This window comes from Scatophagus argus, chromosome 8 (assembly GCF_020382885.2).
Source record: "Scatophagus argus isolate fScaArg1 chromosome 8, fScaArg1.pri, whole genome shotgun sequence".
NCBI lineage: Eukaryota > Metazoa > Chordata > Actinopteri > Scatophagidae > Scatophagus > Scatophagus argus.
The window spans coordinates 19,079,306-19,099,193 of record NC_058500.1 but is presented as its reverse complement, the minus strand read 5'-3'; the positions used below and the strand labels follow the sequence as shown (position 1 = coordinate 19,099,193).

Here is a 19,888-nt window from a genome sequence, read left to right as displayed (position 1 = left end):
TTCTTACCTCCAAAGCATTGCTGTCGGTTTAATGAGAGATTATTCTCCTATCTAACGAGTGTGATAGCACCACTGTCTTGCTCAATGTATAAATTTGTAATGTAAAGAATTTGTAATGTTACACAGCAATACATTGATTTCCCTTGCAAGACATCATGGATGTCATCTTATATATTGTAATATCAGATTAAATGTTAACATTGAACTTTAAAGCAAACTACTTGCCATTCACTGTATCATCTGCTGTAAGGCCAGGTGAGTAAGTATGTTAGATCAGTTCTGAATGTGTTATGAAAAGTATGTTGCATTCATAAATTCAAAAACATTTCAAACCATCCATCAATCAACAGATGTTTCAGATAGGCACATGTTGTCTAGGTTAATTAAAGTCTGAATACATTAAAATAGTCACAGACTAGCAGAACTGTCGCGGTTAGTCTTTCCATGACATTGTGCAGATCCCAATTCAGTGATACTAATGTTATGTCATTTCTCAAATACAGGCTATGTGGATGAATGTTAAATCAAAGCAGACACTGATATAACAATTAGCAGCAATTAAAGAGTAGTATTTTATACAACAAATTACTAGTGTCCATTAAATATCAGAATGTATTTAATGTATAGCTTAGAATATCAGATAGCTATAGATAGATAAATATATAGATATATAAAAGCAGCCTTGCTGAAGAAACTTCCTTCTTTGCACTTCACACTTATGTCCAACAGAGGGCAAAAAAGGGCAGGGAATGTTTCTAAGCATACATGGATGAAAGACACTGATCCAACAACATGGACTTTAACAAGGGACCAGCATGTGTACGAAGGCAAGAATAAATAAGATGCTAATGAGAGAAACATGACAGAAACAATAAATGTACAGAGGAACCAGACTGATTCAACAGTGGATAAGAAATTGTTTATTTGACTTGAACATAATTACAAGGAAACCAAACAGTCTGCAACATTCTAGCTTCAGTGGTAACCGCTCTAAGTGAATCACACTCAACACAGTAGGTCATCTCAAACTGCTTTTTTATTACATCTTAAATAACAGTACATTTTAATATAGTTTCTATCTTGCATCCAGCTTTCGGTTGTACACTGACTGACTTTAAAATTAAATACAAAAGGTGAAAAGGGAACAGTGGGGGTGCAGAGCTCTACAGTTATTTGATGGAGAAAGAGAGAAAAGGAAAGGGAATTTAATTAATTTTTAATATTTTTATTTCATTTTATTTTTTGCCAACTCCAGGCCTAACGCACAATTACAGCACATTTTTTGTACAGAATGTCGCAGAGAAAAAACAGAATGGAAAAAATGTCACTACTGCTAAAGAAAGAGCGTCTCTGTTTACAAGGAGAAGGGAACAACAGAAAATTCTGCCATTCAGATGCTGCAAGATTTTTTTTTTCCATTTTTTATTAAAGGACAGAAAAAAACCTGTTATAAAATGTTTTTCTTAAGTGGAATTTTGTTTGCTACAGAAGGAATGAAAATTTATTTGTTCCATTTGAGATCGTGTATGTTTATGTGAATGAATGTAAGTATGCATGTGTGTACAATTTAAACATTTACGTTACTTCTTAATTTGTGGAATCCCTCCCAAGTATGGACCAAGTAAACGTTTATGTTGCAGGGTTTGCTTCTCAAGTGCATAGCTTTGACATTTTAGTTGAATCATGTATGCACGGAGTAGCCAAAAACAAAAGGAAAAAAAGGAAAATATAAATATCATTGTATTGATATATTCAACAGGTTATTTTCTTAAAGAAAAACATCAAAGGACTTAATTCCATATGCACCTTTTTAAGCAATTCTACAGCATGCGATTCTAAGAGATAACCCACCCATGGCAGACAACCAAAATCTTTTTTTTTTTCGTTTTTAACTTAAAAAGTTTCAATATCATTATTTTCAAACATTGATTTATACAACATGTCATTCACAGAGTAGTAACTGCATTTCCAAGCACGGAATGGGCACCTCTGTTAAAAGAGAAATGTCCGGATTGTAACCGGGCTAAAGTGGAGGTACTCCCTACCCAACCAAATCACATCACCGGTCCCAACCACGGGCAACAGAAACCTGGGGAAAAACACTAAATTAAAGGAAAAAAAAAAAAAAAAAAAAGAATAAAAAAGGGGGAGGGGTGGATTATGATCCGATGGGTTAATCTTCATTTAATTATTCTACACTGTCGCCAGACAAAAAGGTGTAAGAATGGTTAAAATGGTTTGGTTTTTTTTTTTGTTGTTTTTCGTTTTAAAAACGAGCATTCATCATCATAAACAGCATGTGCTTGGTTAGTTAACTTTTTTTCTTTAGACATTATTCTATATATGCAAAGTTTAATTTTTGTGCAAACAAAGATTTGTGGACTACACTGGAAAAAAGAAACAGTAAAAGTATCTTGGGACTAAATATACAGAAGGGCCAGAAGTGGCTTGAGGACTCCCTGTTGAAGCTCAATTCTCTCGCTTTGTTCTCCAGTGGAATAAAGCTGGATTTAAAATGATGTGATCTGGAGGTTCTTTTAGTTTCCAACTTAAAAACATTCTCTAAAATGTGTAAAGACTAGGAAATAAAACAAAGCTTTGATCCTCATTTTAAACATTAACTGACAGTTGACTGATCTACATCTCTTTAACAGGAGAAAAAAAAACAAAAATAATAAAACAATAACATAGAAACAAAAATAAACATGGCCAAAAAGCTATTAAGAGTTAGATCACTGTCATGTAATAATAACCTTCACTCAGACCTGTGTATAATGAGGACGCAGGACACATTAGCTTGGTGTGGCGGCAGCGGCGGGGGGGTGTTTGTATTTTTACTTACTACAATACCAGACCATGGTCATGGGAGGAATGCATATTTTCCCCCTCCGTTCCATTAGGAAACCATTAAATTCCTCAAGCTCTTTTTTTTTCTTTTTTCTTTTTTTTTGTAGCTGAATGAGTGACAGACAATTGTGCTCTTTTAAATGAGAAGGAGAGAGAGAGAGTGAGAGAGAGAGAGAGAGAATTTTTGCCCTTGATAGTTTTTTCGGGGTGTTTGGAGTCAGTATCATGGTGTTTTTGAAAAGATTGGATATGCAATAAAATTGAACATTGTGATGCTGGAATGGTCTTCCACTCAACTTTGGAGTCCAGATGCCATCTGTGAACACACAAACGAAAGAAAACGCATCTGATTATTATTATTATTCAGCAAAATCACTCACTGGCCAGACAACTGTAAAATTATTCATTCCAGGGTTCATGATGCGCATATGACTTTGTTTCTGTTTGGTTAGCACTTGCTCACATTTGTGTTTTAAGTCCAAATCTAAACATCAGGCCACTTTCTCATGCTATTAGAACAAAAACCTGCCACTGCATGGTGAAAATGCTTTTCATTTTAAATCCAGCGAAATTTAACACAGGAGGCCTCAGGTATGAAAATACCACAAGCTGTTGTGATATCATGTTTGATGTTTGTATTCTTATGTTGCACCCTTCCTTCCGACCGCCAGATGGCAGTAAATACCAGTTCTAGATGAGGTCCCAAGTGGCTGGTACTGTTACTAAACCATGGCACTGTAGCAAACCACAGAATGTTCCTCTCAGGTTGTCATTTACCTTCAGACTCTAGTTCCAGATCTTGAGGAAGCTGTCCCAGGACCCTGTTGCCACTGCCATGCCGTCATCGGTCACACCCAAGCAGCTCACCCGGTTATCATGACCAGCCAGGACACCTGCAGAGACACCAGAGGCTGAGTGACGGCAACAAACCCGCTCTGTCCGACAGCTACCACATGCTAAGTTAGGCTTGGAAATAAAGACCGAAAATCTACTGGACCTTAGTGACAAAACATCATCATTTCTCAATTGGAAACTGTAATAACCTGGTCTGAGTCCTAAAAGATGGAACATGGAGAAAAGGCTGAACAAGGTCTGAGGGTGTTTGGGGTCCTGATATGTGCCATATATTTTGGGTGAAATTCCAAAGAGCAGCATAAATTTCAGATGCCACTAGCTGAGTTTTAAGACGATTACTAAAGGATAATATGCTTATTATTAATATTCCACCTGCCAATGGATCACATTTGTTTGTATGTGTACCTGAAATAGCTCGCTCAGATGTGGGCTTCCTCTGATCCCTATTCCACTAAGCAGTCAATAACTGTAAAGTATTCATGCCTCCATAGGGGACTCTTCACCGCTAGAGCAGGTGACACTTGCTGCTCTTCCAGATATATATATATATATATATATCAATGCATTTTATACAAAACAAATCTTCATTTTGATTACAGATATCAAACTGCTAGTGTCAAAACAGGGACTCTGAAAACGTTGCTTCCCGATCAATAATTTGCTAAAAAAAATATGGAGGCTTGTAACTGTAGGCTCTTCAAAAGTCTTTACATACAACCAAAAAAGCTTTTGCAATACTGCATATACAAAATCATAGGACAGTTACTGGGATATTTTACTATATTAGATTCCACTAGTTGTTCATCTTGTATTTTCCACCAACTTGAAAGAGGAAGGTTACAATCTTAAATCCAGTCTATAAAACCACAAATTCCTTCAATCTGCAGCTGCACCCCTAATACTCTAAGAGCTTTCTCAACACTTCAAAAAGAAAAGCATGTCGAGTGCCTATAAAAAGAACTCACCAACACTCAACAAGAGAAAAATCACAGGAAAAAAACGGTATTTTATCACCACAAAGTAACATGAACTAATCACTCGTTTAAAAAATTGCACACAAAAGTATTTGGCTTGTTCAAGAAAGAAAACCTGCCACAACGATTGCCTTAACTGACTGTGGACAGACCTGTATCAGATTTGCACATCTCGCCACCCAAACTACTGCATTCTGTCAGGTTTCGTTGGGAGAGAGAGTTAACTTTACGTTTTACATTGTTGTGCTGGCAGCAGGTGTTGTCTTCAGGATTCCTCTGCATTTTGCTGCTTTCGCATAACACTTTACACTCACAAGTCCAGCAGTGTCTCAGTGGGTTTCTACTGATGTATAATGCTCACCAAACAGTGTGATGAACTTTTGTCTGATCATACCACTACATTTTCCTCAGTTTTATAGCCCATTGTTGCAAATTTTCCTTATGGCAAATGCTAGAGCAGATGTCATGTGAGTTTTTTTTTTTTGTTTTTTTTTTTCAACAAGCAAAAAGCTGCAATGTGAAGCGGCCAGGCAAGAGCTGTTATATGACAGCTTCTCCCATCGCAGCCATGGATCCCTGCAGCTCCTTCAGAGCTTTCACACACAGCTTGGTGGCCGCCTGTATTCTGTGCCTTGCAATATCTCGTATCCTTTCTCTGACTCTGTGAGCTTTTCACAACTTCATTTGGAAATGTTCGGTTGCTTTATGTTGTAGTTTTTAACAGGAAATTGACTAACCAGGTGTTTAACGTTCGAGATGCAGATGCTAAGTTAAGTAATCCTTTATTGATCCCTATATGGAAATTTGTTCTCTGCATTTACCAAGTCCAGTGCCTTGGTCAAGGGCTCTGAAAGAAGAATTACTTCATGTTTGGAAAGACAGGGGAAACCTACGCAAACTCAACACAGAAAGGTCCTGCGCCACCGAGATCATGTCGTCACAAAATCTAGAGTAGGGCGCTGCATAACACAAGATGTGTACACTGAAATAAACTAAATCATGCAAATACATTTGCTTCAACACACCATGCTTTGTTGTTTGGACAGAATGAAAGCAGGAGAAAAGCTCCTATCAAAGGGGTTGGTGATGCAATGTGGTTAGTGGTCACCCATTGTGTATAACTTCCCAAAACCAAACAAACAACCTGAAAGCCACGCCTACTTTCTGCAACAACCGGCCTGAAAGAAAAGACACTGTGGTTGAAGGCAACTTGGCATCCAACATCTGAATCAATACTGAATGACAGCCATGACATCTACCTCACATTTCGCCTGGGGCTGACAGAGAACTCTGGCATTTACTGCTGGGTAGTTAGACAGCTGAAAGTGCTTCCTCTGTAGTGGCGCAGACCTGGAAATACTGAGCACTTTGCCCCGTATAGTGGCTTACCTGCACGGTCGGCTTTCAAAGTGTCCCAGACGTTGCAGTTGAAATCGTCATAGCCAGCCAGCAGTAGGCGGCCACTCTTGGAGAATGCCACAGAGGTGATGCCGCAGATGATGTTGTCATGTGAGTAAACCATCAGCTCCTGGTCAGCACGCAGGTCAAACAGCCGGCAGGTAGCATCGTCTGAGCCCGTGGCAAAGGCATTGCCATTGGGGAAGAACTGCAACAAAGACCAAGGGAGATTTAAATCGCCAAATCTTTTCTTGGGGGGTCCTTGTAGTTATTCATGAGAGAGTGCACAGTTTACCATTTCAGACTATGAATTCCTTGTAACATTTAATAGTCAACATCCAGAACTCAATGATCTGCAGCTTGATTTGCAATTTGCTTATAAAATTTGTGATGTTACCTGAACAGGACTTGAGATTTGCTCTGACAGATGTGACTTGGACATACATTGAATAACCCACGATATGACACTCTGATATGATTAGTACATAACACTGGGACACAGAATGCGTGCATGTCCTTACGCAGATAGCGTTGATGTCCGACTCGTGGCCAGTGAAGGTCTGTCGGCACATTCCTTCTCTGATGTCCCAGAGCTTGGCTGAGGCATCGCAGGCTCCAGAGACAAACAGCCTGGTGTCGGGTGCCAGAGAGAGGCTCATGACATCACCAGTGTGACCAGCAAATGTGGTTGTCTGCTGACCAGTTTCAATGTCCCACAGAGCACTGCATCAGAAAGAACATCATCTAATTACAGCTGCAACATACACAACATGTTGAATACTTGGAATTTTTTAAAGTCTCATTTGAGAAAAAAACTGAGTGATGAGGCAAAGGCGGACTTGGCTTTTTAATGGTAGCTTACTGGCTACAGTAGACAGTGCAAATTGAAAATCTCAGCATTGTCAAGAAATTGATATGCTTCCCCAAATATCATTGAGAAAACAATCTACACTGGGTGAACTAAATGTAGGAAATCACCTTAAAATATAAATGTAAACAAATCCAATAACAACATACTTCAATTTATGATTCAACTTTGTCAGGGCGGTGTTGAACTAACTATTTGATTTTGAGGTCATAATTTGATTGGTTGTTGTACTAGACTGCATTGGGTGTAGTACCACAACTCACCAGGTGGTGTCTCCAGAGCTAGTGACAATCTGGTTGTCATCCAGGAAGCGACAGCAGGACAGGTAACCTGATAAGAATCAAAGACACTGATTTAACATCTTGTTTATGATGAACTTTTTTATCCATCATGTTAAGAGGGAGAGGCTTCTTTTATTTCTTGTCTGCACAGAGGAGAAAATTCTATTCCAAACCATCAGAAAATGCAATGCATGCTGGATGTGAGAGAGATGACTTGACTAATTCACTGCCAGACACAGAAAAAGCCTGTGGGACATATCTCCTAGTTCATGACTTGCTTCCATAATTCACCCTTTGCTTGATGGCAAAGTGTACATACCCCTCCCTATAGCGAGGGAACTAGAACTAAAATGCTGACACACTTCCTGCATCATGTGACACTGATCAGATGAATGCTCCTTGCCTAAGAGCTCAACACTTTCATTAATTTGAGCTGGAATACAGCTCAACCAGCTCCTGCTTTTATGTAGAAAGACGCACCATGTGACTAGCATCTCTCATGTGAGAATAATTTGGCTTACAGAACTACACGAGGCTGACAGTATATAAACTTTCAATAGCAAAATAGCATTTGACTGGTTGTCTGTATGAGGTTGGAATATGCACAATGCACTCATCAGTCAAAGTGGCCCATTCTCATTACCTGACACCAAATAGTCATTCAATTTTCTGAATTATTAAAATTAGAAAACATAACATCTCGGGCAGCTGTTGTCCTGTGGATTTCCTTTTGTGGAAAGCAGCCTGCACTGGCTGAGCGGATATGACCATGACTACCGTCGCCTAATGATGCTTCACATCAACCAACAGTTACTTCTAGCTACCATTTCAGCAAACTAAATTGTGCAGATCCCAACATTCATTTATTATAACCCTTATGTTTTCTGTAGCTTTACAACTTAGCTTACAATGTTATGCTTGATGCTAAAATGTGTTAAACGCCATGTGGGTGGCAGAGAGACGCAGCTTTAAGGAGACAAAGCTTATTGTGTATTTATTTTTATTCACACAGATAAATGACAGAGGTCAGCACAGAGGCATATTATGTGAGTTTTGGTTCCAAAGACTGCTTTTACTGGCCTATAGACAAGAATCATTTTCACCTGTGACTACATTTAAAGGTAAATGTACAAATATGATTTGAAGATTAAAAATTATAATTAAAAAATAATAATAAAAAAAAAAGAATACATGCCAAATGATCCGTGCAGCCTACCTGTGTGTCCAGCCAGCTCACGACTGACGCGCACGTTTCCCTCACGGGTTTTCAGGTTGTAGATGGAGCAGATGTTGTCCAGGCCTCCACAGGCAACATAGTTCCCAGAAGGGGCATAGGCGCACGTCATCACCCAGGAGGAGCGCAACGGGATGGCGTGGACCTGGAAGAGAGAGGAAGATTTAATATTAGATAGTATGCAGTGACAGATGGGACAAAGAAGGGAGGGCGTGTGACAAAGTCTGTCCGCAATATTAACTTAACCTTTCAAGGGCACAATAGTCGCTATAAGTAGTATTACTTGACCCCCTCAAACACGTGTGTATTGTTTTATAATGAACTCAGCACTTTGTCAATTTAAATCAAACAAGATGCCAGAAACTGGCAGTCAGACTGCTGAACTGTTCACACTGCACAACTTTGTGTCATATGATTGTGAAACTTCTTGTTGTGGTTTGCACACTACGTAACTGAACAGCGCCATGGAGTCACCCATTGCAAGATCTTTCACCAGGATGAATCACAGATGAGTCTGTCTGGTGCTCAAACTACCTTTTGTGATGAACATACTTTCAAATTGATAAGGGAAATGATAAGTTACCATGGACAGAGTTGGATGTATGGTATCGTATATTGATTTGCAGCGAATTAACAAGGATTAAAAAAGAAAACATTGGTGAGAGAAGGACTGGGATAGGTGGGCAGCAGGGATCGTCTGTTCTGCAGAGAGATTTGGAGGTATGACTCCATTGATTTGTGCTGGTGTAAAAACATATTTGACATCCCCTACCTGATTAGCATTAAGCCTTTAACAGTAAGGCATGGTGAGATATTGAGCTATACAGTATCACTGGTGTTTTAACCTATTAAACCAAAGATGGTTTCGCTTTTGGATTCAAGATTAAACTGCCTGTAGGCAAGCTCACTGCCTGATATTCTATGATGTCATCTTTTCACAACATTTTACACTTATGATGATGAAATTTACTCTTATGGTTCCAAGTATACACAGGCCGTTTCAGTTCGTTGGAATATGGTATTTTATTTACCTTGTTTGTGGTGTAGCTGTCCCATATAATAAGCTTGCCATCCTGGGAGGCACTGACCAAAAGCCTGTTGGAAAAAAAGAGTTAAAATCAAACTACAGAACAATTTAAAGTTGCCAGTCCCTACAAAGCTGTGGATATGTTTTCTGTAAGTTTAAACAAGCAGAGAAATATCATGAGAAGAATGGCGACACGCAGGTCTAGTTAACATCCATTTTGCACATGCACTTAACACAGAAAAGAACTGACAACTTTTATCCGATGCTATGACACATTTGTTTCTGTATACATCTCTAATATACATATACATCACTAACACACATTCACTAATAGTGAATAACACACAATTAGAGTGTAAGGCTTATTTTTGCTTCAACAACAGAATTAATACCGTCTGTATTCTCCATTATGTGATTACACTGCAGTGGTTGAGATGGATTTTCTGTTGTGCTCACTTTCACTTTCATTTGAGAATGTTTGTATCCATATTGGGTATACACTGTACAAACTAGTCCTCTCTTTGTCCTGCTGTACTGTAATAACAATAATCAGGAGGAATCTGCATAAAAAAGCTACAGTTCCTGCACTGTCAACCTGCCCTTAGTCTCAGCACCTTACCCTCATACATATAACATCCAAAACTGAGGACAACACATTTTTCTGTAGTGAATATATATGGGGGTGAGACGGTAGCCTTATTGAACACCAATCAAGTAAACATTGTGATATTCAGCAGAGAATAAGCAGAATTTTATTGTGCAGACGGAGTCTACCTCAACTTTTTTCAAAACAGATAAGAAAAATTATTAGAGGCTACAACAGTGAATTCAAAAATTTGGAATGTCTGACATGTCCCAAAATATATGAAATCATATTTGGCAATGAATCTGCAAACTTTCAATCCAGTATTTGTGTACCAGATAAATTACATCACAATATTATTTTAAAGCTCCTGCTATATCAACATCCCAGTATGCCACAGATTGTACTATACCAAAATGGAGCTGACACATCCCGATTCATTTCCATGGAGTACTTACATGTATTAGTAAGTACTATCTGGACCTTTCTTTAATTTCAATACTTTATGTGCCTCAAAAACACAATCTGTAGAATCTGCATGTTACGCACAGTTATTCTAGGAGAAACCGTTACAAGCCCTGCTCTTTCATTCTAGAGACAGCTCTCAGGTACCTCTGTGGCTGTGTTCTGTTATCTGGGTGAATCCAACAAGAGTAACCACAGTGACGGCTCCAATGCACAGAGGAACAGGAAAAGAAGTGAACACACAAAGGTCTGCTGGGACTATGCAAATCTTAACTACTGTGCAGGCGGGAACACGCTCACATGTGCACACTCCAGAAGATAACAAGCCAGGGACCACATGGTCTATGCTGGGAATTTTAGTCGACAAGAAAATGAAGGATCAGGTTCCCAGCTTTAAAATGAACACATTAAAGTAAAATAATCAAAGCCTGGAATGGTGTCAAAAGCAGGACAATGTACAAACTTTACATGAGACTTCATATCAACTTCCAGTGTGATATGTGTATATATATGTGTATGTGCGTGTGTGTGTGTGTGTGTGTGTGTTGTAGCTGGGAGATGATGACAATGTAATACTTTAAGGTGTTCACTTTCAAGTCAGAACAAAACTATGACATCAACAGAATTGCGAACAGAAACCCAATTATTTTAGAAAATGAACACATCAAACCATGTTCACTATAGTTGATTTTTTCTTCAAATTGTGTGTTGTGTTGTTTGGCTATAGATTTGTTCAGCTAATGTAAACAGAAGCAAAAGAAGAAGGAAAAAGAAATCTGCTAATGTTTTCATTATTTTGCTTAAATTTCAGCTAACATTAAGGGTGCCTATGCTAAACCAAGCGCACTCAGATACCCAGGACTCATTTACATACAAAGTACAGTAGCATGACAAGTTAGGCTTTAAAAGAAAGCCTTGCCTGGCATCCATGATGACTCAAAGTTTATGTGAGAAACAATAACTAATGATCTAATATAAATGGTGCATAAGATTAATTTCACTGATGCACATCTGATAATAATTAATAATAATAATTCAGTCTATTAAGTTCAGTGCTTATTTCAGGTGTGCAATAATTACATAGTAAAATGACTCAATATATAATTCTGAAGAAAATGTTCTGGATTTCAAACTGTAGAAACAGAAAGCACATATAGCAAGTGCAGTCTTGTATCAGCAGGGACACAAAAACAACTTCTACCAAACAATTTCTGGGTTAGCTATGGTTATGAAGAAATATTTTCATGTGGGACATGAGTTATGTCTCACTGATTTGATGAAGATCAAGGTTATCCAGTTCTATATTCAAGCTCCCTCTGTTGACGCCAATACAAAGTACCATTACACAGAATTTTAGTTGGTTAATTTTAGTAATTTACAGGTTCACAGATTTTATGTTGAATTAGATAAAATTTTGTATGGTTGTTGGATTTACAGTGTACAACAACCTGAACATTTAACTCAGTATATTATTTGCTAATGAAGGGAACTGTAGCAAACTGATGGGTTTCTTTGTCCAACTATTAGAAAGCCGCCCCAGACTGAATTCAAGTCGTCTCTCCACGGGGCTAAAAATACCAGACTTCGCCTCAACTCTGGGTCAAAACATCTTCATGTGACCTTCTTTCTGGGTAGATGAATTTCAGCAGGTGGTCTAATAAAAAAACAAGAACCCAGCTCCTCTGGGAGGTGAAGGATTAACAGATAAAACAAACAAACAACAGGACAAGTTGACAGTGGGTTAACACAGTAGTTTTTCTTGGGTATATGACTGAGAGGATGATGAAGTGACACAGCAGTTTGCAGTGGTCTCTCTGTGGAATGACGCACAGCAGCACCACAGTGATTAACTTGTTGGTTGCTGAGGTGTGTACAACTCCAGGGAAAAGGCTTGAAATGAGGTGTGTTGCTTCATCTGCCCCAGCACTGGAGCCTCAACACAGCTCCAACAAAGACAGACTCCATTTTGAGTATTTTCCCTATCCACATACCCCACCCCCATGCACAACAACACAGCAGTCCCACACAATGATAGAGTGGCTGATGTATGCTCAATGTGCATTCAACACAAAATGCATTAACTATTGTGCATGTGCACACATATCCTACTGCTGAATGTTTAGAACACTGAGTATATGTTATATGAATATGTTTATCTGATAAATCATTTTGTAAAGAAAATGACCTGCTTTTGGATGCAGTGAACTATTGTGGAATGTCATGATTTGAGGAAGACCCTCAGGAGAACTAACCAACACACAGACAGTCAAGCTTGCTTTTATATCCACTTCCTGCATTTAGGCGAAGGGGGCTGTGCTGATGGGATGAAATATTTAGTTAATGGACAGAATGGAGTTGAATGAGATTACCTCGAGTCAGTGCCCCAGTGCATGGCATAGATTTTAGCCAGATGACCCCTCAGTGTCCGTCTAGTGCGCATCTGAATTCGGCCAACAGGATCGATGTTAGCTGTGATCTACATGAGATTAAGATGAGAAGAGTCAGTAAAAGAGTCACTTTAAGGCCAGTTAGCGACGTAATAAACAATGGTGAGTCAAGATCATGGTAAGAACATATTTCTTACCTGAGACAGGGTAGCATCTGCACACGCTTTCCTGGCATCCTGAAACACAAACACAGTCAAATCTGTTTCAGTCCACTCTTCACCATTAATTTAACATAAATGATTCAAGCTGTGTGTGTGTATAATACTTTTTGAATACTAACGTTTACATTTTCAAAAATTCATTATGTGTACAAATAATAATTTTACTATATTTTTCTGTTAACATTAACATTCATTAGAAAGAATCAATAGGAAACTTGTCTAAAAAAAACTAACATAAAGCTAAAAACAGGCAGAGTTGAGGGCACTAAAACACTTACTCTGATCTGGTTCTTGAGCTGCTCAGCCTCCTGGCGTAGCTGATCCAGTTCACTCATTTTCCTCTGCTATTGGTGTGCTTCGCTCCGCCGCCTGGACTCTTGCTGATCTGGAGGAGACAAGAGAAGCTCAATATACATACCACATATTGCTCATTCATGTAGGTAATAAAACACAAAATGTACAATAAAGTCACTTCGGCAGCTGACTTACACTGAATGCAAGCACACCAAATTACATGTAAAACCAATAGCAAAATGTAAAGATGAGCTTTGTCTTCTGTAATGAATTTATGGACACGGTTACATCTGTAAAATGTAGCTGGGGCTCATACAGTATCTCTTAAATCCAATTTGTAAGGCCCAGACAAAGTCGCAGAGAATCACAACAGCCCAACACTTTCTAGACAGCTCAAGACTTGTCCTTGCCAGTTTGAAACTGTTACCTAGCAACAAGCACTCAGCAGCTACTTTAGGCTTAAGATAAAAATTTTGAGGATGATGTTGAATTTGTTCTCTCTCTGCTCTCTCAAACAATAGCAAACCCTTGGGCAAACATTTGGGGCCACACAGAGCAGCTGAAAACCATTCCTCAACAGCAATTGCAGAAAAAGAAAAGAAGAAAAAAAAAAGTCAACATGGCCACAAGGGACCATAAAGGTATCTCTACCTGTGCTGTCAAATCAAAGCAAGGATTAAGAGTCCAGATATCAAGAAAGCAGATAGGCAGACCAGGAGACAAGCTTGGGTTTCGTTGCACCACTGGAACCCCAAGGTGCTTAGATGATGGGCAGGGTTTGGCAAAGCTGTCAATGCTCTGGCCTCTGGACTCTAAACTCTCCTCCAATGTCATCCCTGTAATCCTGGGACACAGTTGATTCAGCTCCTCCAGCCAAATCCGGTTAAGACAAAACCTGCTGATGATCCTAAAAGCAGTGGCTATCCCGCTGACCCCAATCCTCTGGTTGACGCTCTTAGCACCAACACTTTCACTCTCCATAGAAAGAAGACAAATTCTACCAAAAAGAAAAATACTATTGTAAAAATTCTTAAATCTATTTTACAGGCTTATAGGTATTTTGGATGCTGGTGCAAGACACATTGTTAGTGATAAAATCATTATACTAAAGTGACTATTTAAGTCACAGCAAATCGGCAGACAATACTACAGGATTATTTATAATTGCAGTGATCACATCCAGGGAAGTAAATGAAAGAAGTCTTCCTTTGATGCCGTCTCTTCTCACTCATTTCAATGACCGACTACCTTCATAATTTTGTAAAACTACATTTCCTTAAAGGAAATATTGTAAATAACATTAGTGCCCATCTCTCAAATTACAAGGCTACTACAGTACCATTTGGACTGCAAACCTTACCTCCCTGTCTCTCTGCCTTCGATATAGGTCCTTTGCCTGGGGAGTGTCGAGACCTTCTGAATGAACACCTTATGCTTCAAGTGCCTGGCATCTCAGTAGCTACCTGTCATCTGATTGGCCAGTGCTGGTAAATGGGTCTGCACCTAAGCAAGGCGCCTTAACCCCTAATCTTGGTGATAAAAACGTCTCATGGTAATATCACTGGCTAATTCTTGTCTTCTCTGTAATAGCCCTCTGTGTAAGAGGCAATATAACCTGCCAGTGGCCTTTACAACAAGAACATCAGCAGGGTCAACTGTGGAAAACCTGAAGATTTGTAAAAATATGTATTAGGTCAAGGATATTTTCCACTGGTTGATGAAGTCTAGGTGATTCATACACTGCAGTGTATAAATAACTCAATGACAACATTTCTCTGCTGACAATAGTGTCCAACTTATTACAAACCTTACAGCTGAAGTAACCTTGCTCCTAAAGCCTTGTACTACAATTTAAATTGTTTCCATTTTCTGCACCTTAACCCGTTTCTCCCTTACGGCACTGCAGTCAAAGAAGTAATGTTATCTTATACAGGCACTCCTCAAGCTTTCTTTGTAAACACTCAGCTGTCCTTCTGATACATGTGCTAAATTCTGCAAAGGAACAATGGAAAGGGCCATAGATCCTGCTCCTAAAACATACTCGATCTTCACGTTTCTTTTCCAAGCACCAGGGACTATAAAGTCTGCAGTGCTAAAGGATGCTGATGGGTCCCACAAGCACTGTGGCTGATCCAACATATAAACAGTATCCATTCTGCCCGTAAGTAAGCACTGTTCTGGCTTCAAATGACAATGCAAAGGACACAACTGGTATAAACTTTGCAGCAGTCTGTAGGTTACTGGCTTGTTTAATGAAGTGTTCATGCAATCAATCAATTTGTCTGGAAATATTATGTGATATTTCATGATATCAGTTTTCAGCAGGTATATTGTTCAGGTGGTCATTAGTCCTTCATAAATATAATTACATAACCTGGATCAATAACACAGTGGATGCAGAAGATGTTTAAATAAAAGAAAGTCGGGTATAAACTCTAAAAGAAGAAATGACAACCAGACTACGAGATTCAAACATTCGAACTTTTGCAACCAAAGACTGTTGAAATCTACAATCCATTTACATGACCAAAGGATTGCCATCTTTACTGCTTATGCTTTTCTGAACTTCTTTCTTGTTTAGTGGCTTTCGGTCTTCACTTTTGGCTTAAACAAGGAAAACACATGCTCAGTTGGGCTGAGGTCAGGTGGTTGACGCAGCCAAGAACATTCCACGGTTTGATCTTTTTTTAAAGAAAAAAAAAAGGTGGGGTGCAAAATTGCTTTGAGTGAATGAATAAAAAAGTATTTATTTTACTCACTGGCCTCTGTGCACAAAAATAACTTGACCTCTAAAATGGTAAAACTTCAAGATTGCGTTAATTTTCAGTCCATGATAAATTCCTACTGACAAAAACATAAAACAAAGCAGTACTCTTTACTGGCAATTAGGATTAGAGGTGTGATTCAGAGGACGCTTTTCCCCTTGCGCTGGTGGTGGGAGTGTTGAAACCACTGGCAGCCCAACAGATAGAGCCTCGACTTCGCTGCCTTCTCTTTCTGCCAGCTATTTTTAGAGAGGTGGTGGGGGAGGAGGAGGAGAAAGAGGAGGAGGGAAGCAGACTTCGCATTTTCCAGCCACTCCTATCAGTGCCGACATCTCGAGCACAACACAGTGACAAGGAGAGAGGAAGTGTAATTTGACTCCACACACAAAACACACTTCACTGGTATTTCTCCTTCCCATATGGCAATGATCATGCATGTACGATTCATTTTCACACCATACAGATTTCTAAGTCCACTAGATGGGCTTCTAAATCACATAACATTTTTCTGGATGTTTCTTTTTACAGGTTGAGAAAAAATATGAGAATCACTATTCAATGTTTCTGTATTTTTTTTTTTTCAAATAAACAACTGATAAATCGCAGCATCAAAACATTTTAAGGTTGTTAAATCCTTTTAAATAGCAACGTGTATTCATTTTAAAATGGAATTCACAAATGGGTGAAAATTTTTATCTTTGAGCAGATCATCTCATAGTTATGAGGCCATAAGGAAAAGGACAACAAAATTTATTAACAGACAATAATTCCAATTGCAGCATCCAACACATACTGTACTATTAACCTTAGTTTCACAAATAATCGAAAATGGATCTCTGATAACACCACTGAGAACATTCCCTGACATTATATCTTACAATTACAGGACTCAAGGTCAAATTAATAAACAACAACATAAACAAAGACTTAATGAATGTAGTAGGGTAGCAGCTGTGAAGAGACATAAATCATAGCATGTCTAGTGGGGTTTAGCAGTAGATTTTTGGGGTAGCAGAAAGGCTCCACCCTGACGACGTAAAGAGTTAGGCAAGCAGTGAGATGTTCTGGTGCACAAGAGGATAGAGGCAAGAGAGGCAAGCTGGAGGACAGAGACAGATTAAACTAATGAGAGTGAACAAGCAGAGGACAATTGGGAGGGGAGTTGCTAATTAACCCCTTGGTGAAGGGGAGCAAAGCTTGGTAAGCTTCCCAGCATTTAAAACTGAGTAGAGGAGGCCTGTGCTTACTTACTTACTGAAACACAGGTCTATTTTTTGATGAAAACATAATGCCGCACTCTGAGGTAGAGCTGTCACTACACCACATTGTTAGGTGTGCTTGTCATTCTCATTATGTATATGCAAGAAACAAAGTAACAGATGCTCTATTACTGTTAAAGTATTTTAATTTTCTTCTATGTGACATTTTTGATAAGCAAAGCAAACATAATCAAAGTTTGACACAGTTTGTCAGTAATGAGGTTTTCACAACCATTTTCCCCTTGGATTCCAATGTTCTTTTATCACTCCCAAGTTCCTGTACAGTATTTTTAAGTCAGTCTCACACAGGTTTTGTCAAACTACATATACTGGAATAATAAAATAAACTGATAATATTAAAAAATAAAATGGTCTTCAATACTTGGACACATCTAGCACTAGTACACACTTGTAAACTCACACTCTTATTAAAAAAAAAACGTGTGAAATTTGCCAACATGCCAATCTTGATACTGGCCAAAGTGTGACATACCTAAAACTGTAACAAGCTTCCTCATGTCTTTTACTGCAGCAAATGAACAGAACAGAACACATACTTAATGGTGGTACTGCACGTGTATGGAAAATTCATAGGACTATGTAATCAGCCATCACGATTATTGTTATTTTTTACATATTGCCCAGCTGTGAGAGACACAGACACACAGTCATGTATTAAATAGAAGGTGTGAGGCAGTATTTGGAAGATGGGGAAGAGATGGTGGGCTTAATAATTTACGCCCTCCTGCTTGGATACCAGCTGCCCCACCCCTTGCCTTCATGAGGGGGATGTAGGCAGTCTACCCTGTCTGATTGTTCCTGCTACCTCGCTTCTCTGCAGGATCTTACATACTAGTGTCAGTAGCGCTCGAGAGTGCCATTTACATTGTGGCTGATTTGATGCACCTAGAAACATACAGTACAGAGCAGAGCACGGATCGAACTGGTTTTTGTTGCAAATTACTCAGAAGCGGGCTGAGGCAGTGCCTCAGCAACCGATCTTCTCTGTTAGCACACTGCCTCCACCTTAACACAAGCACACAGCCTCACTAAGCAGGCGCTTCCTTTTTAAGGGTGTTTCCCTAGCTGTTCTCGTCTCTCTCTTCCCTTTGTAAAAACATTGAGCGGATGTGGCGACAGCGCACACACTTTACAAATACACTTGCTCCGTGGCTTCTGCTTCTACCATTGCATGTGCCAGTGTCCATCCAGGCTTTGAGCCAGACTATGCAATCAGCTGCGTTAAAATAACAGGTCACCCGGATCTTGACAAGGAGGTAATGCAAGCAGACAAATTTAAGGATGAAATCAGACAGGAGGGTGGAAGATCACGAGGAGGCGCTGTGCATGGTGCTGTAATATCAGGGGACAGGCTTGTACTTCACACAAAATTAGGTCAGTCTGAGTTAGATTAGGCCTAGCCCATGCTGGTAAACAAATAATCAAGGCTGACTGAATGAAAGACACTGAACTGAGTGAAGGTGCCATGAGATGAGTAACTGGCAGATCAGTCCTGAATAAAAGAGGGACCCAGTGGGTACCCAACAGTAACCATAAACAACCTGATAAATATGATGGATACTACAACTTCTGTGCAGAGTTGTTCATGTGTATTCAAAGTGTTAAGAAACTAGTTTTGAATTAACCATACTCTGTACTTGTAAAAATCTGATTTGGTAGTGGTGATTCACAACACAATACACAATTGACAAAAATTTTAACTTTTAACATTTAGAGTTTTTTAAATTTTAACATTCTTCACATTTGCTTGGGAATTTAGTTTTCTGGGCAAATAAAGTCTAACATTTTAGACCAACCAAGGACACACTAGGAAGGAAACTATGTAAATAAAATAAACATATTTTTGGAGCCAACTATTTTTAATTCATGTTTTTCAGTGTGGTTGATACTTGCTGTAAAAGTCATTGACATTTTTTGTTTTGTCTCAGCTTGGCAGGCTGTATGCCCTTCAATCTGATTTCCACATAATATCATTATTATTATTATAGCAGTCTTTGTATGTAATGTTAATTGAGGGTTTACTAATTAGGCAAATGCCTTTCATTCTGAAGTATACTTTTAAAAAGTATCTGTTGGCAAGTACTTGGGTATATGCTGTTGTTACAACCCTCCAAAAAAATCTGTGCTCAATGCTGAGGTTTGTACTCCGTTACCAATATTTTGCCCAAGTGTTAATTTGTTGCAGTGGTGACCTTATGCCATGTTTACGGCAACTGAGGCGAACGCAAATGCAATTCACACCTAACTTATCGATAGTGTTATGCCCTGCATATGCCTGGTTTCATTTAAACATCGCATGTGGTTTGTAAACAGGTGGTGTGAAAGAGAATGGTTGTAGCTACAGAGAAAGGTGTATAAAATAAATGTAAATCTGAAAGTAAATGATATGAACGATTTACAGAAACCTCA

General features: G+C 39.0%; 1 protein-coding gene across 1 annotated transcript in view; it reads right to left on the bottom strand.

The window, feature by feature from the left end:
- Positions 1–900: 900 nt before the first annotated feature.
- The window catches only part of gnb1a (guanine nucleotide binding protein (G protein), beta polypeptide 1a), a 32,124-nt gene continuing 13,136 nt past the window's right edge, over positions 901–19,888 (bottom strand). Inside the window, exons 2-11 of the mRNA XM_046395842.1 lie at positions 13,419–13,525; positions 13,117–13,155; positions 12,902–13,008; positions 9,489–9,552; positions 8,440–8,602; positions 7,206–7,272; positions 6,596–6,797; positions 6,066–6,282; positions 3,625–3,740; positions 901–3,163 (exon numbers count right to left, since the gene is read on the bottom strand). Of these exons, the coding sequence (XP_046251798.1) occupies positions 3,634–3,740; positions 6,066–6,282; positions 6,596–6,797; positions 7,206–7,272; positions 8,440–8,602; positions 9,489–9,552; positions 12,902–13,008; positions 13,117–13,155; positions 13,419–13,475 (1,023 nt within the window). The 5' untranslated portion in view covers positions 13,476–13,525 and the 3' untranslated portion in view covers positions 901–3,163; positions 3,625–3,633. The remainder of the gene's footprint in view (positions 3,164–3,624; positions 3,741–6,065; positions 6,283–6,595; positions 6,798–7,205; positions 7,273–8,439; positions 8,603–9,488; positions 9,553–12,901; positions 13,009–13,116; positions 13,156–13,418; positions 13,526–19,888) is intronic.